The sequence below is a fragment of the Ammospiza nelsoni genome, chromosome 2, assembly GCF_027579445.1.
Source record: "Ammospiza nelsoni isolate bAmmNel1 chromosome 2, bAmmNel1.pri, whole genome shotgun sequence".
NCBI classification, from domain to species: domain Eukaryota; kingdom Metazoa; phylum Chordata; class Aves; order Passeriformes; family Passerellidae; genus Ammospiza; species Ammospiza nelsoni.
In genome coordinates this window covers 115,105,503-115,128,587 of record NC_080634.1, presented here as the reverse complement: position 1 = coordinate 115,128,587, position 23,085 = coordinate 115,105,503, and the positions used below count along the sequence as shown (strand labels likewise).

The 23,085-nt window shown below is 41.0% G+C and overlaps 1 protein-coding gene across 5 annotated transcripts in view; it reads left to right on the top strand.

Moving 5' to 3' along the window:
• SLC37A1 (solute carrier family 37 member 1) overlaps nucleotides 1-22,582 on the top strand; it is a 36,438-nt gene extending 13,856 nt beyond the window's left edge. For all 5 annotated transcript variants that reach the window (XM_059466191.1, XM_059466188.1, XM_059466189.1 and 2 more), the window contains 12 exons: nucleotides 699-736; nucleotides 5,280-5,363; nucleotides 9,157-9,267; nucleotides 11,224-11,314; nucleotides 12,233-12,295; nucleotides 13,116-13,201; nucleotides 13,822-13,870; nucleotides 15,103-15,176; nucleotides 15,996-16,074; nucleotides 17,476-17,573; nucleotides 19,359-19,411; nucleotides 20,032-22,582. In XM_059466191.1, the coding sequence (XP_059322174.1) occupies nucleotides 699-736; nucleotides 5,280-5,363; nucleotides 9,157-9,267; nucleotides 11,224-11,314; nucleotides 12,233-12,295; nucleotides 13,116-13,201; nucleotides 13,822-13,870; nucleotides 15,103-15,176; nucleotides 15,996-16,074; nucleotides 17,476-17,573; nucleotides 19,359-19,411; nucleotides 20,032-20,047 (842 nt within the window). In that variant the 3' untranslated portion in view covers nucleotides 20,048-22,582. The remainder of the gene's footprint in view (nucleotides 1-698; nucleotides 737-5,279; nucleotides 5,364-9,156; nucleotides 9,268-11,223; nucleotides 11,315-12,232; nucleotides 12,296-13,115; nucleotides 13,202-13,821; nucleotides 13,871-15,102; nucleotides 15,177-15,995; nucleotides 16,075-17,475; nucleotides 17,574-19,358; nucleotides 19,412-20,031) is intronic.
• The last annotated feature ends 503 nt before the right edge of the window (nucleotides 22,583-23,085 follow it).

Below are 23,085 nucleotides of genomic sequence, written 5' to 3'. Positions count from 1 at the left end.
TCAGTATTTAACAACCCTTTCAGTGCAGAAATTGCTGCTGCTGTCCACCCTGAGCCTGCCCTGAGGCCGTTCCCTCTCCTCTTGTCCCTGTTCCCTGGGAGCAGAGCCCGACCCCCCTGGCTGTCCCCTGCTGGCAGGGAATTACAGACAGCAATAAATACAGCAATAAAACACCCTCTGAGCCCCCTTTTCTCCAGGTGAGCCCCCTCAGCTGTTCCTCATCTGGTTTGTGCCCCAGACGCCTCCCCAGCTCCCCTGACAGAGCCAGTGACACTTCAGAGTTCAGCCCCCTGTCCTGTCACCCTGTGTTGGTAAATGCCTTCAGTGTCCCTTGGCTGAAGGTCCCACCTGGCTGCAGTGAATGTTCTGTGCTGCCATTCAGCCCCCACCATCATCATCCTCTGTGCCATCAATTACATGAGGTAGCATCTTTTGACACTTTAAATTAGAAATGAAAGAGTAATGCCCCATCCTGTCCCTATGCAGATGTGTGAATTTTTGTTTTACTGTAACTGTCCTGTCTCAGGAGATGAATTTTGGCAGATCTAACAAGAATTCTGTAACTAGCTGGACTGCCAGAGTAGCACTTCTTATCTCTACTGTCAGTTTATTGTCAGTAAGTTACACTATTTAAAAGTGTTTTAGGAGATTTCTTAGGCTTGTTTTCACAATTAGCTCTGTGTGGTATTTTATTTCAGATCCTAAAGATGTCAGTTGCTCCTGCACACCATCCAGTGTAAGTAAATGCATTTTCTTTTTTGATTTTTGCCCCTTAATAGACACATTTAATAAGGTGGTTCTGTGAATCAGATGGTGTGTGTGGCGCTTTGTGCCAGGCTGTTGTAACTGATGCTATGCTTGAGGCAATGATTGGTCTTCTGTGCTTCACTGGGAAACCAGGAGCTTATTTTCTCTCAAAGTAAATGAATCAAGAGGTGAATTAATTTGTTTTGGAACAGCTGATCTTACAGTAAACCAAGTAAAAACTGTCCATCTCTTTTTTTTTCTTCTTTTTCTTGAGTTTTCTTAATTTTCTTCAGTCTTCCTGAGCATCTTCATAGGGTGTTTTGTTTAAGTATTTAGTATTAAGGTAGGTAAATAAGTAATAAAATTTTTTATTAAGTATTTTAGAATGAAGTGTCAGAGGTAAAAAGATTTCCTTAGGAAATCCTGAGTTACTGTGTGAGACGATTCCTTTTCTGCCTCATGAACCCAAGAGGAGAAAGCCAATCCAAGTGGAATTGGAGAAAAGTAAAAAGCAAGGAAAGGCAACAAAGAGAGCATTAGGAAAACCAGCTGTGTGTAACATCTCATGACAGAAATGTCATTCCTGGCTCAGTTTTGCTCAGGACTGTGCTCACAGGTTGATGATGTTTGATATTCCTTGAGTCTCTGCTCTGAGTTTGTCTCTACTGCAGCCAAAATCTGGAGCAGTTCTTGCTCCAGGCTTCCAGGAGCCCTTGGGCAGTCAGGTCTGCCACATTTCCAGGTATTTTTTGGAATAGTAGAGGGGATTGGCAGGGCAGGCCATGAGGTTTCCAATGTCTGAGGGCAATCAGGGCTGTGGGTGACAGTCCCAAGGGAATCCTACCTGGAAATTATCTGTACATGTGAATCATGTGAACCATGTATTTTCTTTGCCAGCCTCACAGGTAGATTGTACAGGATTGATTGCTCTTTTTTTACCCCCTAATGTTTTCAGATCAATGTAGTTCTACATTTTAAATGCTCTTGAATAGGAACTGAAGGCAACTTTTCTAGTCTGTGTTCTCTCTTCTTTTCTTAAATTTTTTTAATCTTCATATGAAGCACTTCTGATAAAGCTTCTAAATGCTTTTGGTGGTCTGTGGAACTCCTTATTTTATTCCTGTGAGACAAGGTGGGCTCACACTATGCTCTATATTTTTCCTTTTTTTCCTTTTTCATTTCTTAGAAGTAACTTCTGTCAAGTGTGAGAGTATTTGATGTGACTCTCTTTGCCTGCTGTTAAAGAGTCCCTTTTTCCTTAGCTTTTATATAGTTCAGAGCATTGTTTTTACAGAATATCCAGTTAAGCATTATGGAAATAAATATTTATTTGTTTCAAATACACTTCAACTGGAAAGCATAACTAAAGAGCTTTGCACAGTGTATTGCTTATATGTCTCAGAGAGCTGGTGTGGAAAACTCTGACATGCAATATTTACTTATCATGATACTTTTAACAAATAATTTAGTATTTTAGGAGCAATTTCCCCCATTTGCAAAAAAGGAGGAGCATTTGACTCAATCTTCACTGGTACAGCAGCAGGGTCACTGCCTCAGGCTCACTCTCACTGTGTGGGATGCATTTGACCTCCTGTTTCCCTGGAAACCTCACTCTGCAGAGCAAAAGGAATCACTTCTTCCTTCCCTATTCCCATTTCACATCTGGAAATCTGGGAGGAGTTATCACAGGGCTCCCCCACCTGCCTTGGACCTTTCTCAGATTGAGGTTTGCCTTGTGCTGGGGAGCTTTATGTCGTTGGAGCTGCCCAAATGCTTCACTCCTGAGTGGTCTGCAAGGATTCTAAACCCTTGTGGAAGGGGCTCACAGCTTCTGTTCACCACAGACAGGTGGCCTTAGGAATTAAGGAAATTAATTAGGTAGGAGTACCCAGATGTAGATGTGGTGATCACAGCTTCTGACTGTAAAGAAAAGTGAATGCTAATTGAAGGGAGGTTGATGTAGTAAAATAGGGAAAAAAATATAATCTGTGTTGTACAAGGGCTGTAATTTAGCAGGTGTAAAATACTTGCTGTCCTTTTTTTTGTTGTTGTTGTTCAGTCATTCTGTTCAACCTGAACAACCTTCTGCAAATAGCTAGAAATCTTTTTTTTTTAGGTATTAAACACACACACTTGCTTTTCTCCTAAGGCTGTGGCAGGTAATTTTGGCCAGATGTCCTGGGTAGGTGCAGGCAGCTCTGCACTAAAAACTAAATCTCCTTGTGGAAGCATGAGGCCAGTTAAATTTAAGCAGCACTAAAATAAATGCTCAGCACGAGGGAAGGGTTTATATTAAGATTGAGAGATCACAGTCCTCTCTGTGTGATGCCAGTTTTGGATGAATTTGATCTAATGTTTATTTGCAGCGTGGTCCTGAGCCCAATATTTCCACAGAGTTTGTAGTGGTGAGTAATCAGATTTCATTGAGCTGTCCAAACCACAGATGGAGAGTCAGGCACAGAGCCCTGAGTGTGTGGTTCTTTCTCTTTATTCTCTGCTTTCCTGGGCTGGGCTTCATTTGCCTGAATTCATCTTGGCTCTGATTTACCCATCTGAAATTTGTTTCCAGATAAATACATGAGGACAATAAAGTGCTTCTAAATGCTGGCATTGGAGGCTTCATCTTGCATTTCTGGAGGGCTGTGTACCTATGACAAATGCAAGTCAGTGGGTGTTATTCAGAATTGCTGCACTTCCTTTATGAAGGTTAAAGAGGAGATTTAACTTTTTTTTCCTCCCTTTGGGAAATGTGATTTAAATCTGGTTTTATTACTTCTCATCTTTTCTCCCTGTGCCTTTTTTCCCCCCACAGTTACATCATGTTCATACAAACTTGTCTTTGTACTCTAAGAACTTCCTTTTTCTCCACTTTGCATTCCCAGACAACTTCCCTCCCTTAAACTCCTGTTGCAAAGTGCTTGTGCATTTGAAAATTACCAGGCTGCAATTTTTATCTCCTGGAAAGGAGGAAGAAGCCCAAGTATTAAATATGCAGCCTCTCAGTGTAGTCCTTTTCCCCAGACATTTTCTGCTTACTGTAGTAAATCTTATTTTTTGACAGTCAAATGAAAAAGTCATTCATTTTTCCTCTGCTGAGCTGCTGATTAAAAATGTAGATGACTTATCTCTAGGTGATGGATTTTCTTCCCTGTGTGTTCTTGTAAATCACATTTTTGACAAGAGCCAGATTTTTTGTAAGATAAAACTTAAAAATCTGTTTTATCAGACCCTGGGGGCTCAAGTATTGTTGATTTATTTTGAGGAATGCATGTCCAAAAGTGCTTGTGCCTCAGCTCTGAGCTGAGCTGCAGAATTACCACAGCTTATCCTCAAAAGTATTTTTTCTTCTTAGAAGGATTTGATTGATGAAGGGCAATTTTTGTATAAAACACTGAAATACAAACTTGATTTTTTTGGCAGGGGGGAAGAATTACCAGGAGATGGAGAGTTCTAAATATACTCAATAATTCACAAAAATCAGTGATTGATTTTGAGCTGGATTGTTCAGTGAGGATTTGCATTCCTTTTTTATTTGTGAGCTTGAGGAGGGGGTTATTTGGGACAGAGTTTGTAGGGCTTTTTATTGTCCTTTCTTGATTTTTTTTTTTCAATGTGGCATACAGAGTGTGATTAGACACTTGAGCATCTCATCCCTGAGGAATTCACAGTGCTTCTTTTGGACTTAGCAATAGATTGTCCATACCTGACTGCAGACCTATTTTAGAGCTGTATATTTAATTCAGCAGACAAATCTGAATGTCCCTGGTAAATCTTTTTAGACTAAAGATCTCAGAATGATGTTTTCCAGTGAATGCAGTGAATTCCAGTGGTGTTTCCCAGTGAATTTTGGTGTGAACTGACACAGGAATGCACTTGTTAATAAGTGAGGATAAAAAGCAAGTCCATCTGGTGCCTAAAATGTAGATTTTTTGTCTCATTTTTTCTTCTGGAACTTGCTGGAGGTGCTCAGACTCCTCCTCAATACTCCTGTCCACCAGAACACAAGAATTTATGGGCTAAAAGAATTCAGTCTGACAGAATATAAGCTAAAGGGATGAACTTTTCTCTTAAAGGGATTAGGAAAGTGAAAAATAAAGGTTTTTATGAAACAAATCAACTTCTGTAGTTGCTGCTGGAATCATCTGCTTAAAGCAAAAACTGAGTTTGCAATGTCAATAAGTTCAGTAGAGGAAAAAGCAGCTAAAGATGTTGAGAGGGGCATGACTGTGCTCTGAATTTAACTCCTTCTGTATAAAACCAGTGGGAAATAAGAAATAAGCCTTCAGATCAGTTTGTGAGTGCATTTTATGTCCCTTGCCATAGGTCTGTGTAAGCACTTGAAAATCTCAAAACACACAGTCACCAAATTAAAGATGCTCCAGTTGGGGTTATGTTTCTGTTACAATGCACAAAAACTTAGTCCAGAGAGATGATTTACAATAATGTAATCCTAAAAAAAAAGGAAAAGGAAAAAAAAGCAGAAAAAATGAAAAAAAAAATTTGTTTGTTTTGTTTTTCTTTTCTTTTTTCAGAGTTCTAAAACCTTCCTGAATGGTGCCTCTCGGTGCAGGATCCAGATGCCAACGTTAAATGCTAAGGAAAATGGCAAACCTCAGGTAAAATAGAAAATATTGCTGTAAAATAGCATAGAAGACCTCTTAAAGCTCACATGAAGCATTTACTGTTTGTAAAGATTATTCCTCTTTTTATGATGCTGAAATCTGCCTCCATCTTCACACACAAATGTAACTTCAGAGGAGGGAGCTAAGCATTAGCTGCCATAAATAATGCAAACTGAGCTGTGTGAGATGGCACTGCTTGCTCAGTTGGTCTTTTTTATTTTGTGATCTTGACACAATTCCATCAAAAATAATGCACTGCAAAATGCTTTAAAGGCAGCCCACTTGAAATATTTAAATTATGTATATTTGTCCCGTCCTTGCAGTCTCACTTCTCTCTCTTTTCCTTTCAAAAGCTGTCTGTACTTAACAAGATTATATGTGGAAATGGAGAGTTCTAAATATACACAATTATTCTCAAAAATCTTGCTTAAAACTCATAACCATAAGGGCTGCTATTTCTCACTAGAAAATGAATTCTGGACTTGCCCATTTTGTGGGCAAAATAGCATTTTATCTTGTGATGGACATGAACTGAAAATTTCCATTTGAAATTTTGTGTCTGTATTCAGCACACTTGGCACATTGTATCCTGAGAGGATAACTTTTTTTAAACTTCTTTCACACTTTTCCAGGAAAATAGAAACTTCCTGTTCTCTTTATCCTTTGCCCATAGAATAATAATGAGCATTCACAGGGTGGAATAATCAGTGTTGGGAAAAAAGTTTTGAAATTTTTGCTGAGGAAACACTTCAATATAGCCTAAACCCCCTCTGTACTGAGTTTATTATTTTAATTTTGAGCTGCCCAACAACAGTTTCCAGCCCAGAAACCATTTGTGTTATTTCACAACCAGCTGGAAGGTAAGGGGAGATGTAAGAATATCAGCAGGTGTATTTAGACAGGATGGAATTTACAGAAGAAATTCTTTTAAATGTATGGAAGAAAGGGTGGTGAGGCACTGGAACAAGAGAATCTGTGGCTGTCCCATCCCTGGAAGTGTCCAAAGCCAGGCTGGATGGGGCTTGGAGCAACCTGGGATTGTGGAAAGGGGTTGGAATTGGATGATTTTCAATTTCTTTCCAACCCCATCCAATCTGTGATTCTAAATCATGATGACAGAGCTAAAAAACCACAGAAATCAGCAAATCAGCAGACAGAGATTTCCTTTTTAACTCTGCTACCCTGTGAAGGGTCTGCCTAGCCAAGGGTGAGGAAAATACACCCCTGTCCTACTGACTGGTGTCCCTTGGGAGCAGGACAGGGGGACAACACAGACAATGAACTGGGGCAACAATCCTGGGAATATCCCCCCCTTCTCTCTCCTCCCTGCCAGCTGGGGTATGTTTGTAATACAGAGTCTCAACAAGGTTTAAAAATAATAAAATCATTAAATCCCCTTCTTTGTTGCTCTTCGGGGCTTCCTGATTTTCTGCCAGTGACAGAAGAGCAAGTTGTTCTGTCAGAGCCAAGCTGAACATCTTCCCCTTTTCACAGGGGTTATTTGGAGCTGATTTTCACAGGCAGCTTTTGAGCCTCTACAAACAGCAGATGTTTTGCATTTATGCCTTGGTCTCCAAGCACACTGGAATGGCAGCTTTTACTGGGGTTTCATTGACCTCTGCAATTACTGTAAAAAGGAAGCAAACACTCAGGATCTGCAGTGGCTGAAAGCAGAATGTGGTTTTGGCTGCGTGACCTGAATAACTCTGTGCCTTCATTGCTGCTTGTGTCAGCTTGGCCCCTTAAAAATGACACAAAATTGGGGGATAATGAATCCTTCCCCAGGGATCAAGAGTGTGCCATATGCCTAATCATGCTCTAGACAAGCTGGCAAGGCTGCACAAGTTGTCTCTGCCAAGCACAAACTGCTGGGTTTATTTATCCTTTAGCTCTGTGCAGCATAAAAATCCCCAAATCACTGACAATAGTTTCCAGCATGAGTTTAAATAAGTTATTTGGACTTTGGTCACCTCTGCTGCAATATTTACTCATTCTTCTAAAGCAGATTGAGAGCTGCTTGTCTGAGAAATGAGCAGCATTGCCTCAGACAGTCCTGGCTGGGTTTGCTCTGCCGATTGTGCAGGAGATGCTCAGACACCATCTAAAATCCACTGGGGAGCTTCACTGCTTAAACCCTTTTTTTCCCCTTCTTTTTCTCTTCTGTCTCTCATATTTTAAAAAAATTTATTAGCTTATGGTTTAAATTGGTGCTGTTAAAGTAGTCCTAGTTTTGAAGTTGGTCCAGTAATTCAGAAGAGAAATATTTTTGTGATGATGGAGTGACTTCTGGGCCATGACACAGGTCTGCAGGGCCATATCAAAGGTCTCTAGATGTTTTTTCTGTCTTCTGGTTAATGCTTTATCACCTGAGCGCAGACACTGGACTCCTGTAAGTCCTGCATCCCATCTAACAATCAAATCTAAAATTTGGATGCTGCATGGCAGCTTCTAAAACTGTGCTGAGTGTCTGAGCTCAGGTGTCCAGATGGTTCCCTGGTACCCTCTCCTAAATGATGTTATTTTAAAACTGAATTTATTTAGAATCACTGAATGTAAAATAGCAGAAGTGAATTTTTCCAGCACTTATGGTTTTTTTTCTTCCCCCACCAGCTTAGCAAATATTAATCCAAGTTTTCATCTTTGCAATAAGCACTGGAAATGGAACAGCCTGCTGTTATATCCTTTCTAGCTTGCAGTCGAATATATATTTGAGGCTTAATTCTTCACTGAGGCTTTGTTCAGATGCTGAAGAATTAGGAGAAGGAAGACAGTGTGTGGAATACATAAATAGGAAAAGTGCTCAGCTTAGTAAAGGCTCTCAGCAAGCAGGTGAAAGGGAGGATAGCTGCATCCCATCCCTTTTCCAAGTTGGAAAAGAAGTACTGAGGTCTATTTATACCTGATTTTTGGGTTTTTTTCTGTGTACAGCTGTAAGATGTAAATTTTCAGTTCTATTCTGAAAATAGAATAGATTCTATTCACTTCAGTCTGGTAGAGGATTAAAAATAACATAAACTCTCCTGGCTACACTGGGATGGCTTGTTCTTGTGCAGTGGTAACTTGCTCCACAAGTATTCTTAGCAGCCAGTGGAATTCTTGGAATAAAATCCTTCCTAGTACTAGAAAAGAACTCAGAATTCACAACTTGGGCAATGCTGATGAACCCCAGGCTTTTATATTTTGAGGATTGCGATGCTCAAATGGAACAGATTTGGAAAAAAAAAAAAAGTGATTGCTTAACATAAAGCACTCTCTGTCCATAATTCATGTGGAAAGATGGCCTGTACTTAGATCAGTCAGGTGATGTTACAGAGCCTGAAAAACTGGCTTAGTATTTGTACAGAAAGAAGATAATACATGATTTTATACAGAAATGTATCCTTGCAGAAATATCTTGTACGCAGTGTTGTAGGACTCAGTAGCTTGTCAGCTTTAATTAGACCACGTTTATTTGGTGGGGTGAGGGAAGGTTGGAAACTGTTTTATTCCATGGAATGTGTTCTTAATATGTTGGGGTTTTGCAGCTTGAAATTGTTCTTCAATAGAACAGAAACTTGGTTCTGTTATGGACTGTATGCACACAGATACCACCTGATACTCTGAATATAGTCTCTGCTCTCTCTGTACACTCTGGCTATCCACACCAAGACATTTTTAAAAGCTGTAACTTTCTGTGACAAATTAGGTACTTGTTTTTAAAAATTATTTTGGAGCTGTTTGATTTCTTGATACATACTTTGTTTTTTGTTCTCTTCTCTCTCTTACCTTTTGCTGGGGGATGTTGCAGGATGCAGAGATGCAGCATTTGCTCAGTGACAGTGAGAACAGCAGCGTGGCCACTGGGGAAGGAAGGCATGGGACATCAGCCATCAGCTTCCTTGGGGCCCTGAGGATACCTGTGAGTGCCTGTGCTGCTCCTCTTCACAGTGAAGTTTTGCCCATAATTCACATTTCCATGAAGTTCTGGGTGGGACACTGTGGTGGTGTTTGAGGGTCCCCAGGATGAGGGAAGAGATGAGAATCTTGACTACATGTTTCAGAAAGCTGATTTATTATTTTGTGATATATATTTTATTAAAAGAAAATTATATACTAAAACTATACTAAAGAAAGGAGACATCAGAAAGCTAGAAAAGATTGAATAATAAAAACCTGTGACTGCTCACAGCCTCAACACAACTGGCTGTGATTGGTCATTAATTAAAAACAATTTCACATGCTGGGTAAACAATTCTCCAAATCACATTCCAAAGTAGCAAAACATGGATAAGCTGAAGCTTGCCAGCTTCTCAGGAGAAAAGATCTTGGCAAAGGAGTTTTTCAGAAAATGTGTCAGTGGCAGGACAGTAGTGGGTATTAACTTCATATCACAGTCTTGAAATGCAGGGGCTTTTGGCATTATTAATTTGGAGGAAAGGAGGCTGAGAGGGAACCTCACTGTCCCTGCAGCTTCCTCAGGGGGGGAGGTGGAGGGAGAGCTGCTCATCTCTCTCTGATAATGTTCAAGAGGCATTTGGATAATGACTTTATCAGTGTGCTTCAACTTGTGCCAGCCCTGAAGGGGTCCAGCAGTGGGACGGGGGGGTTGCTGTAGGGCCCTTCTGACTGAAATAGTTTATTCTGTCCTAAAGTCTGTTCTGAAAGTTGACTGAACCTAATGACATGCACTTGTTAAGGGTGGAATAGCAAACTGAGTCCATAAGCCCTTCTGTGTGTCAGAACTTCCTTCTGTGGCTCCCCTTTTTACATTCCTCAGCATTGTTTTTAAAAGCTTAAGTCTTAAAACCTCTTGTCTGAGAAGTTTCAGGCAGCCCAGTCATTTGGACTGCTGGTAAAGGAAAGGAAATTTCCTCAAAGTCAGAACCTGTCATTTTTGTTTTTCCTCTCAACCTGAAGCCTGAATGCAGAATTAGGATTATTTGCAGATTGATTTGGACCACATGCAGAGTAAAAAAAAATAATCCTGTACCCAACCATTGTATTCCTGCATCTTCTCATGTTCAGCCTGGTTCTCTACTGTTTTTCCTGTAGCAGAGTGGAATAGTGGGTGACAAATTGCTGCTGCTGCCACCTGGGATCTCTGAAACCCTGTGGGATTTGTCCTGCCTGTTGTTGGGAAGGGTCACAGCTGCATGTGGAGCGTGTGTGCTGTTCCTCAGGGTAACTGCAGCCCTCCATGCCAGGGATTTAGGAAATCTGCTTTCAAACAAGAAGTTATCAGATGGTGAAGGGAATGGAGATAGGGTAATCTGGCAGTTTAGCTGCAGCTCTGGGCAGTAAATGCACTTTTATGTGCTCAGCAGGACTGAGGATGGAGCAAGTTAAAGCTTTAACAGGTCATTGCTCAGTCTGTGATGTGCTCTTACCACATTCTGATCTGAACTGTGTCACACTGGTTTACTGGCTTTTTACAGAGCTGAACAATAAGGGAGGAATCTTGAACTCATCTGAAAGAAGGAGATAAAGAGCACAAAAATGTGCCAGTTTCTCTGGAACACACTCCATACCTGCTATAATGCTGTATAACAACTTTACTTAAGGGAAATAAGTGATGCAGGTGTTCCCAAACTGTATAAAATCCTTCCCCTTCATTTCTGTGTTCTCTGCTCAGGTTATTCAGTACCAGTTTAGTGTTCTGTCTTCAGGCAGTTCAGTACAATTGAAAGGAAGCATGTAAGTAAAATACCACAGTCTGCTCAGAGTGCAAGCTTTGTGCTCTCAGGGGAAAAATGCTTCTTGGGAATTCATGAGAGAAAAAGAAAAGCCTAAATGCTTCCTAGAAACCATTTTCATAATGGTCTGTGAAAGCAAATAGCTCTCAGATACTAACTCCCTGTTTTCATTGTGCTCTCAGGGGGTTGTGGAGTTCTCCCTTTGTCTCCTGTTTGCAAAGCTGGTGAGCTACACTTTCCTCTTCTGGCTTCCCCTCTACATCACAAATGTGGGTGAGTATTACAGGAAAGGGGTGCTGAATTATGGCTGCAGAGTCTCTGCAAATAGGAGCTTGGAATAAATAAGAAAATAAACATTACTGCTTCTGAAAGAGGCTTTCTCTGCTGCAGTAGCAGGGGAATTGTAAGTCACCAAGCAGGTTTATGAATTCAGTGCTGTGAGAGGGCATTTTCAAAACAAGCAGAAGTGTCTGTAATTCAGTAAGTCCAGGCATAAATGCTGTCTCTCTGGTTCTTGCAAACAAATCAAAAAGTTTTACTTTCTAACAATATTTAAGATTGAAGTGTCCTAATAAACTTACACAAAATCATGTAAATGAGTTGCTTTATCTGTTCAGTACTGCTGTTTTGATTTTTTTTTATACTTTTAGAGTTCAAGATGGACCAACTTTTTGGCAAGGTCTGTTGTGATAGGAGAAGGAGTAATGATTTTAGACTAAAAAGGGGTAGATTTAGACTAGATATAAAGAAGAAATCTTTTGCAGTGAGGGTGGTGAAATGCTACAACAGGCTGCCCATAGAACCTGTGGATCTGGAACATCCATCCCTGGAACATTCCAGCTCTGGCTGGGTGGAGCTCTGAGCTCTGCTCTCATTGAAGATGTCCCTGCTCATGGCAGAGCGGTTGGACTGGATGACTTTTGAACAATCCTTCCAACTCAGACCATTCTGTAATTCTGTGATTATAAAAGTGGTAAAATGTCTCTTCCAGTGAGAGTAATTGCATTCAGAAGTCTGTATTGCTGAGTACCTACTTTTGTTCTTATTTCTTTTACACAATGTCACCTTACTGTGTATTATCTGAATGAAGAATTCTCCTGTAAGATGGCTTTGCCCTGGCATTACAAGACTGCTGAGATTTCCATGTTTCATAATCCAGAAATGAGACAAATGTTTTGCTTCTCTCACCAGAGCATCTTGATGCCAAAAGAGCTGGGGACCTTTCTACGCTGTTTGATGTGGGTGGGATCTTTGGTAAGTTTTAATTTTATTTCACTCCTGATCACACCAGTTCAGGAAAGGCTCTGGTGGTACACAGCTTACATATTTTATAGTTCATATTCATTATTTCTGCTGTAGAAGAGTAGCAGTAAAGCTCTACTGAGCTGGGAGTTGAAAAGTGAAAATCTAGTAAATCTAGTAAAATACCTCCACAGCCAGTGCTGCTGTCCAGTACAGATGAGAATAGACAAATTATGGAATCTTTTATCTCCATCAGCTCTGGCTTATGAGTCTTGGTCACCACCCATCAAAATAATTCGTTTTGTCAGTCTAACTTAAGATTTGTGGTTAATGGCCACAGGTGTTTTTGTTTGTTTTTTTCCTTGATGTATGTCATAAAATTGGGAGATCATATAGATGTATATAGATGTATGTCATAAAATTGGGAGATCGTAATAATAATGACTAGGCTATTCCTGTATCATTTTCAAGGTGACCAGTGAATAAATTTTCATGCCAATGCAGACAGTTTAGTTTGTTTCCCTGGCTGCAGAGAACCAAGTTTTCTTTTGAATGTGAAACCAGTGAGTGGATACCAGAACTCCAGCAGCAGGGCCATGTGGCACCTGGTAAAAGGCTTTTTGCCTTGGATATTTGAAATAAATAATAAGGAGAAACAAGTTCCAATTCTGTTGTCTTCAGGTCAAAAGTGGTTGGGTTCATGAGGATGTTGCTGTGTGAATTGTGTAACTATGCAGCAAAAACCACTGGGTTCTGCTTCATTAAATTAAACTGATGTCTTTTGTGCAAAACACACCCTGAAGGTTTTCCTCACACCTGTGTGTTCTTTCAGGTGGGATCTTGGCAGGTCTCATTTCAGACAGGCTGGAGAAGAGAGCATCAACCTGTGGAATGATGTTGCTGCTTGCAGCACCTACAGTAAGAGCCTGCCCCTGTCCCACAGCTGTGACACCATTCCTGGACAGTTCTGCAGGCAGCATCTCCCAGCCTGGATCTAGAGTCCAGGCCAGATTAAAAACTGGCCTGAAAAGTTGAGCAAGTATAGATATTGGGGCTAAACAAGCTAACAAGCTTGTCTACTAAACAAGTCTAATGTATTTTTTTGTTACAGAATATATGGAAAGTTTCACTCTTTTGAAGAATCTGATGTTTAGTTATTATCCAGAATTTTAGGCTAAAATTTCTGAGCTGTCATTGTTTGAAAACCAGCAGATTGACATGAGAAACATTTTTATTTGATGTTTTTAATGAGTTGTATTCTGTGCTGTGTTGAAGCTGCAGTTGGAGAGTTTAAAATTGAGTGGTCCCATAACACAGCCCTTCCTTTTGAAAGGACATAGAGGAATGGGATCCTACCACTTATCTCCCTTCTGTATCCAATCAGACAGTCATTCTTCTGTGGCCTGAAAGGGATTAGAAAATCCTGGAACTTTCATGTAATACCAGTTAAAATACCTTGTAGTTAACATGGGGCAAATGGGGAACCCAGGATTAGTCCATATGTTGGTATTTTGACTGCTTATTTATTCTCTTTCCAGCTCTACATGTTCTCTGCAGTCAGTAAAATGGGCCTTGAGGCTACTATAGGTGAGTATTTTTAAATTATTCTACTTACCTTTCCATGAACTTTGCATTTATGACCTTTGATGTTTTTTCCCTTGTTTTCTCTTTTATCTTTTCCTTAGAGGAGGAAGTATGGAATCAAATTCCTAAATTTGGTCTTGTAGGCTTTTTACAGGTTGAAGTAGGAAGACAGAAAATGAGTAAGAGGTGGCAAGAGAACAGATCTAATTAATATCATTACTCTTCTGGAGCTTGTTGTGTCAGCACAGGCTTTTTTATATCCCCTGTGCCAGATGTCAGAGATGTTTAAATATTGCCTGTAGTACTTTTGACAGAAGCATTCACTTCATTTGAGTAGGTAGAATTCACCTGTGACTTTGTGTGTGTTACCTCAAACCAGAAATGGGAACAGGAGTGAGGCAGTGCTGTCTCACCTGCCTGAAGGGCTCCTTCACTTTCAGAGTCCTCTGCTGCTCTACAAGGACAGAAGGGACTTGTGGGTGTATCTTGTGAGCAACCCCTGCCCTCATGGCCAGTTTGGTCAAATACTCCCTTTTCTGTGACCTTCCAGGATCAGTAAGGACCCTGGGAAGTGCTTTTGTCTCAGCCCCATCTTCTGGTATATTTGAGAATTCACATTATGGAGTGAGCACTGAAAAGGGGAGGAATGGATGTTGGTTTTCTTCCTTTCCCAGTTCTGTATTGGGTCAGGGGAGCCAGGGAAGGATTAAACCACTTGGGAGCCATGGGGTGTGATGTCTCCTGTTGTTATGGTGAACAGTTTCTCACACAACTCTGTGACATTCACATTCTCAGAAAAATCCCTTTGCCCAGGATTTTTCTCCTGGGAGGCTGAGAAGCCTCAGAGAAAAAGGAAAACAATTATTATGTCATTTGCTTCTCTTCTGTTTTGCTCATGTGGAATGTGTTTGGAGATTGTTAACCCACAGGTGATTGTTTCATTGGTTTCTGGCGTGAGCTGTTTTCACTCATTGGCCAATTGGGGCCAAGCTGTGTTGGGACTCTGGAAAGAGTCACGAGTTTTCATTATTATCTTGTTAGCATTCATAAGTATCCTTTCTGTATTCTTTAGTATAGTTTAGTATAGTATTCTACAATATAATGTAGTATAAAATAATAAATTAGCCTTCTGAGAACATGGAGTCAGATTCATCGTTCCTGCTTTCATCAGGGCACCCCACAAATACAGCACAACTCACATTTTCTTTCTTTTTTTTTTTTTTTAATTGGAACAGTGATGCTGCTTATCAGTGGTGCCCTGGTGAATGGCCCTTATGCCCTGATCACCACTGCTGTCTCTGCTGACTTGGTGAGTTTGGCTTTCCCTGTGACATTTGGCCTCCAGAGAGCCCTTTGACTTCTGCAGGGTCCCCAGGGAAGGGGCTGCATTGGCCCAAAGCAAAGAAATATGGAGCTGGAAAAAGGCAGTGCTGAACTCAGCCACTGAGATTTGGTTTAGAATTTGTGTTTTAGTGTGAGTGCCATGCTTTTGAGAGACTTCTAAATTATTCTTGACCACTCACAAGACTGTGGGTGACAACCCAGATTGAGTCTGAAGGTTGCATGCAAAGTCAGGCCTCTGTGCAGGGGCCTTGGCCCCTTTTATATTTTGCATTTTTAAATGACTGGGGGAGCTGTAGCTGTGTGAGACATGAGCTGCTGATGTAATTCCCATCAGAAAGTTCTATCTGGCACAGACCTTAACACAAGTAAAGGTGTGTGAAAATAAAAAGTCCAGATACTTAAGCTGCCAGCACTTCCAGCAGGATCAGGTCAGCCAAGTCACAAATGCCTTGTGAAAACATCAACATTGCTCAGCAGGGAGACTTTGGAAGTTTGTTTTGTAGTATGTTGGTTCTTTAGGGCACCAAGAGAGAGGCAAAAGTCCTCTTATTGTCTTAAATGCAGAAGTGTTTTAAATGCAGGACAAGGAACAGGGCAGAAATCTCCACGCATCCTCTGGAGCCCTTGTCCTTGGCAAGACCGAGGTGACCCCAAGCAATGCTCACTCACTTCATCCTTGGCCTTGAGGCATGTCCCCAGCACAGAGCCCATGTGAGGGGTGGGAGATGGGTGCTGTTATCAGGGCTCAGCTCAGGGTGGGTCTCAGCCATCTCTGTTCCCCCAGGGTACCCACAAGAGCCTGAAGGGGAACGCGCGGGCCTTGTCCACGGTGACGGCCATCATCGACGGGACCGGATCTGTGGGTAAGCCAGGGCCCGCTGCCCCTGCTCTGACAGGTTACAACAAAGCATTTCCAAAAAACTGGGCTCTTCAGGTCATATTTGGCCAGGACTCCGTTTTGGAAATGGGGAATAGCACAAGCTTCACCTGAAACATCCAGTGGTCCCACAGCTGAGGGTGGGAGGAAGGGGGGTGGCACTGACATATTTTCTGAAAAATGCCTTGGCCAGGAATTTTCTCCTGAGAAGTTGAGAGGCCTCAGAAACAAAATGATTATCTGCTTGCTTGGAATGTGATTTGGAGGCTGCTTACCAGCAGGTGCATCTTTGATTGGTTCCATGTGAATTGTTTTTACTTGATGACCAACCGTGGTCCAGCTGTGTCGGACTCTCTGGTCAGTCTCAAGATTTTATTATCATTCCTTGCTAGCCTTCTGATGTCTCCTTTCTCTTTCTTTAGTGTAGTTTTAGTATATAATTTTCTTTTAATATAATATAATATCATAAAATAATAAATCAGCCTTCTGAAACATGGAGTCAAGATTCTTATCTCTTCCCTCATTCTGGGGACCCTCAAACACTGCCACAGAGGGGGATCACTGTGATGCCTTAAGTTTTAGCTTTCATATTTTCCAGATTCTGTACTGCATTAGTATAGAACTCTGAACTTCATATAAAGTGTTAGCAAGTTCTCTTTGCAGTTGCATTAGACAAAACAATCCATTTCCAGCCTGAGAACCAAGGACACCATTGCAGCTTTGGGCCCAAAAGTGCAAACAACAAAAAGGCCCAAAAAGTATAGCAATAGCAAACAGAGGAGAGCAGTCTGGGAGGATGGGACTGCATAACCTGAAGCTGTAATTGGACAATTAACCCCAACATAGAAATGGACCAAAACTTATAAAAGTGTGAAAACTCGTGACCATCTTGGGTGTAGCCTCAGCCAGGCTCTTGTACTGCCCAAGGTGCATCCTTTGAAGGCTTTTTAATAAATCCCTACTTTATTCCTTTGACTCTGTCCAGCCTCTGCTCTAGGTAACCTCTCAAAGCATCAACTGATGCTGGGCACAGACAGCAAAAGGAGATGGCTCTGGGCTGTCCTGGGGTCAGGGATATTTTATTTATGCCCTCCTTGTGGAAGGGAGAACAGAGTAAAATTCAGGGTAATACAGGGTGAGCATTTTGTTGAACCAAAGGTAGGTGTTTATTACACGTCTAAGTCTTCCAGCTTCCCATCTGTACCAGTAATGTTTTGCACTTACTGGGACTTTTTAATCCATCAGGTTTAATACTGAGTTAACTAAGTGGAAAAATGGATATTCTAATTCAGAATAACTACATTTCAGTACAGAGAATCTTACATTGCACAGTCCTGACAGTATGTAATATAAAATACCAAAATATAATGCCAATATTGTATTCTAGGTGCAGCTTTGGGGCCTCTCCTGGCTGGCCTTATTTCCCCTTCTGGTTGGAACAACGTGTTCTACATGCTCATGATGGCAGATGCATGTGCCTTGCTAGTAAGTCTAAAAATGTAGATGATGTGTATTTCCTCTGTGTTAAACTGTCCCAAAATGCAAATTGTCCTTTTGCCATTTCAGTATCCTGTGTTGTATTGGACTTCCAGTGGTATAGGAGATTTTCAGTCTGACAGCAAATTTGCTTGTTTTGAAATTCTCATCTAATTTTAATCAAAAGTGCAGATCAGTTCTGATGAACTTCAGTTCCTGAGCAAATACCCAGCTGTTAATTGCTGGCTGAGCAGCTTAGAACAGGCATAATTGCAAGTAAACTTTCACATTTAGACCTAGAAATTGCCTCAGATTCCACTCACAGAAGAATCACTTCTGTTGTCTTTAAAGCCAATTTCTCAAAGCCATAAAAACCATTTCCTACATTGCTGTATCACCAAAATCACCCTGAAAATGAAGCTATTGAAAGTTAATACATCACATTTTCCAGATGGGCCCTGAGACAGCTGCGCTAAATTAGATGAAGAAGTGGCACTCCTGGCTTTTGACAGGAACCAGGAGCAGATGTTTGGGGAAAGAAGAGAAGAGCACACAGGTGCTGGCTTGGTCCAAAGCACTGAGCTCTGGGCCTCCTGCAGAGGAGATGAGAGTGTCAGACCATTCCCTTCCTGACGCTAGAAAATCAGGATCCTTTGAGTTACAGCTGAGGCTTTTTTCTTCTAAATTCAAATTAAACCCCAATTTTGAAACTAATTTTTTCATGTTTAGGAGTATAAATTAAATAAATAAATCAGGTAATTTAATACCTGAAGTCTGTTGCCACTTGTAGTCAGCAGCTTGTTTCAATATGTGGTATTTCATGCTGCAGAATGAGGCTTGGGAGGTTGTCATATTTTTCCTAGATAAAGTTCACTTTTTTTTCTCTTACAATTATTGATTAAAATGGAAAAAAGTGCCACATTTCTTTGAGGAATCAATTAAAATGCCTTTGCAAAGCTCTGGTTTTGAGAGATTTGAATCTGCAGTTGCAGTAAATCCTTTTTTGCATAACTGTTCTGCTTTTCCTGGTTTTTGCAGTGCAGCACATGGATACCTGTGTTCAAATGTAATTTTTCTAAGGGTACCTGAAGGGGGCTTTATCCTCTTATGTGCCATTCAGTTCTGTCATTCTTGGCCACTTCTGTGCCTCTGAAAATGTTTAACTTCTTAAAACATTCATCCTTAAAACAGTGAGCAAACTGAATTTACAATAGTGAAATTCTGAGGATGACATAACCTGAAATACTGAAGAACCCTGAAAGCTCCAATTCTGTCTGTAATGTACATGAGAACCATCAAATTGTATTTGTAAAATCACTTCCCTGCTATTATCTGAATAATCCTTTTAAAGTGCATTGAAGTCCCTGATGCTGCACAGACAAGCAAACGTGACTGTCTGTACCCACCTTGACTAATTGTGGGATTAAAGCTTTTCACACAGTTGTTTTTGCAAATAGCTAAAATTTCCTTCTGACACGTTTTCTTGAAGCGTCGGGGTCCCTCTGCTGGTTTCTTTACACATTTACTGGTAAAGTAACCAGAAAACCACTGTGGCTTTTATGAAGAAATTGATGTCTCAGATGCAAAAAGGAAATTATTTTCCTCTTGCCTGCTTATTGTGAAAGCTCCTTTGCCAAACATTATTGAGCATCTGTAAATCTTTATTATTTTTAAACCCAGTTCAGCATTTACTGAGTAATGTTTCAAATGAGAAACTCTCCAAATAACAATGAATAATTCTGCTTCTTGTTTATCTGGATGATACTAAAGGAGATTTTGTGATTGTTTTTGCAGCTCTTACTCCGTCTTATCCAGAAGGAACTTCAGTGTCATGCAGATCACACCCTGTAAGTGTTTTTATGGCTGCTGCTCTTTAATAACACCTTGAAAACACATTTCTAAGCCTTCCATATGTAGCCATAAATGATCATTAAGGGTGGAAAAGACCTCCAAGATCAATTCCAACCTTTGTCCCATAATACCTAAATGTAGACTGGATTGGACACATTAAGGTTTGTGTAGATCCATTTCTGTCTGGTTTAATTCTGCTTCAGAACTCAGTTTGATGTTTCAAACCATGGACATTTTCATTTATAACATATTTCAAAAATATTTGTAAGACTGTCACAGTCTCTTGTTTGTGGGTTTTTTTTTTTCTCAAATATTTAATCCTCCGTGGGTTTCATTGTGCAGGTGGGGAGTTGCCTGCCCTGTGTTTAATAGTTTAGAATGTAACTTTTTCTAAAAGCTCTCCTTAAAGAAAAGCATGACTCTGAATTTCAAACTAAGAAAAAAAGAATTCACTGAATCCAGACACAAAATCTAAATTGAGCCCCTTGATTGTAGAATTTTGGAGAGGTAAAACAGAGAGAATAGAAAAATGCACAGCAGGGGCTGGATTCTGCCTTTTGGTGCCTGTTCTGCCTCACAGCTCAGCTTTTCCTGCCTGGTTGCTTTTCTCCCCCAGGTTCAAAGAGCACTGAGCTAGCAGAGCTGGGACGAGGAGTGTGCCAGAGGATGGAGCTGCTCCCTGAGAACCCCACCCCATGGGACACCTGATTCTGTGTCTGAAGGGTCTCTGTGTGGTGAAGAGCCTTGCAGGATTCCTGGGAGCAGTGTGAGACATGGCAAACCCCTGGAGCTCTGATTTTTGCACATGAACAAGTACCTCAGGATGGCCACTGCTCATCAGAGGGGAGATGGGGACTTGGGGAAGGCTTCAGCAGCACGCCTCAACTGAGCCAAAGAGAAATACCAAGTGCCTTTTTTATTTCTTTTGATAGGATGTTTTTAATTGAAACTATGAACCGTGTAATTGCCAACAATCGAGGCAAAGCTGGTGCAGGAGGAAGTTGAAATTTTAACAGTGTGTGAGTGACTGTCCCAGGGTCAGTGAGCAATGTGTCTCTGATGTCATCTGTGTACAGTGAGAGCATCACTTTATAGAGGGCACTATCAGCTGGTTATTAAGATGTGCTGCTGTTAGGGTTTAAAGCTGCTCACACAGTAATCACCTGGCTGTGTTATGAGTGTTTAGCTCCAGTTCTACTTCCCAAGGACAGCATCCAGCCTTTTGGTAGGTTATAAAATAGAATTTACCCTTGCTGTGTACTGCAGTTAGCAGTTTTCACAGATCCTCTGGATGGATGTTAGTCCTCCATTAGGATTATGCAAAAAAAAAAAAAGATAAAAAAGAGTCCTAAGCAACAAAAAGCAGTTTATGAGTCAGAATTTCCAGTGGAGGCTCTAATGATTTTTCAGGGCATTATAAAATTGTGCATTTTACCTTCCCTGCCAGGCTGGGCTGACGTGAGAGGGGTTTCTTTGGGGTGGCAGAGAGCTGAGAGCTGTGTGAGCAGCTCAGGGCTGAGCATGGGGAGCTGCTCTGGTGCCCCCTGGCACAGGGTCCCTGTTGGGTTCCAGTGCTGGGTGTGCATGTGGAAATCATCATCAGATCTGGGCCTTCATATCCAGAAATCTCTCTCAAGTGGCTCTGGGTTTCAGATTTGGAGCCAAAATATCAGAGAAGAAAAATTACCTGTGTGGGTGGTAGTTTGTAAGAGAACATTTGAGTACCTAGTGCTACCCAGAAAATAGATGGTGTAATGTCTTCAGAACATATCATTTCTTTGTACAGCTGTCTGCTTGGCAAACAGAATGTTTCTGTGATTATATTTTGCTTTTTTTAAGATGTACAAAGTGAAAAGAAATCTTTCTTTTTTGTATGGGGTGTTTATACTTAGATCACAAAGATTAGGTAATTTAAACTGTGTGTTATCCTTAACTGTATTTATTAAAGCTCTAGGCCTTTGTCTTGCTCTGTGCTCTTAAGTTTTGTGAGACAGTGCAAGAGTCTTTACACTTGATTAGCAAAACACTTTAAAAGCCCTGCAAAATATTCAGGAATGTCCCATCAGCTGCTGCTAACACTTCATTTCCAGGGCTGTTTTGTACCTGCTCAGTCTTTGAATTGCTGGTTCAAGCTTCATGCTTGACCTGGGCAGTGTCAGGATGGGCTCATTTTTATCTGTTTAGCTGAGCAGAGGTGCAGGGATGACCCCACAGGGATCTGGGGAAGGTGCCAGGTCCTTGCAGGGAGCTCTGGGAGGGTCCTGGCCCTGCACTTAAAGGATGGAAGTTTGACTTCACTTACATTTTGAGTAAACCAGGGGAGATTCTCAACAACTGAGCTCAAAAATCTGTGCTGTGCTTGTGGTTAAATGTTGAGCCCTTCTAATGTTACTTGGAAGGGTTTCCATCCTCCTGGAATGGGAAACTGCTCCTGGAATGTCCAACTGCTCCTCACTCAACCAGGCTGAACCTGGGCCACTGCTGAAACAGCCTCTGATGGGGCAAAAATAACACTGCAACCCCAAAGCAGCTGTCCTGGCACAATTCAGTGCCTGTGTGGGGAGGGAGAGATGGAGGGAGGACAACTTTAGCTGGGAATTCCAGTCCCCTTCCCCAAAAATATGTGTAGAGCTTCATCCTAGTTTATTGAAACAGTTCAAGCTCTGCTGCACTCAGATTTTGAGAAGCTGTTCCCTGTGGGCTGAAGTCTGATGTTAAAAAGCTTTTGGTTGTATTTCTGAAGATATTCAAATGTGTTTTGGGTTATATTTGTTGGGGCTGCTGCTGTTATTTATTTATTTATTTGAATAGGTTTTGCACTGCAGTGATTCGGGTATGGGATGATGACAGATTACATTTCAGTTCCTCCAAACTACAAATTTGTTGGACAAAAACATTTGGTTTTCTATTTAAAAAAAAACGTAAAAGTCCCCCAAATAGTGAATAAACTGTGTGTATTGTTAGTATCAGGTGTTTATATCTGGAAATGGGCAAGACTGACAAAATTCTGTATGTCAAAATGTGAGTGACCAGTAGGTACAGCTAAATTTAAATGCAACTGCAGAGTTGATTTGTTGGTTTTTTTTTTTTTTAATGCTGAATATTGTGACTTTAATCCATTCACCATCCTGTGTTGAATAAAAATAGATTCTGTTCTAAACTGAGAAGTGTTGAGTACTTTATCTTTTACCATCTCCCTGAAGAAATGCTCCATTTATTGGCTGGAAGGACAGACATCCCCTCTGGGACATTAGCCTGAGTCAAATTTGGGCTGAGTGTGGCTCCTGTGGTGACTTTTAAGGTGACTTTTTTTGTTGTCTGCTTTGCTTGCTCTTCAGTGTATATGGAATTGACATGGAAAAGCTTCATCCTTTCTCTCTAGCACTGATCATCTCCAACATTTATTGTTTTGATTCTGTTAAAATGTTTGAGATTTTTTTGTGCCTCTGCCTGATATACAATGTCCAAACCACAGATGCACTGGGGAAAAACTGATTGGAAAGGAAACTAACTTCTGGTTACAGAATTTCTGATCAAAATTCTGATCAGGTGCCTCCTAGGAATAGGCAAATAACAGCTGGGGTGCCTTATAAAAGGAGGGAGACTCAAATCCCAGTTTCTCTTCTGCCTGATGGGCAGCAGGAGCCTCCCTTGTGAAAATCTTCATCGG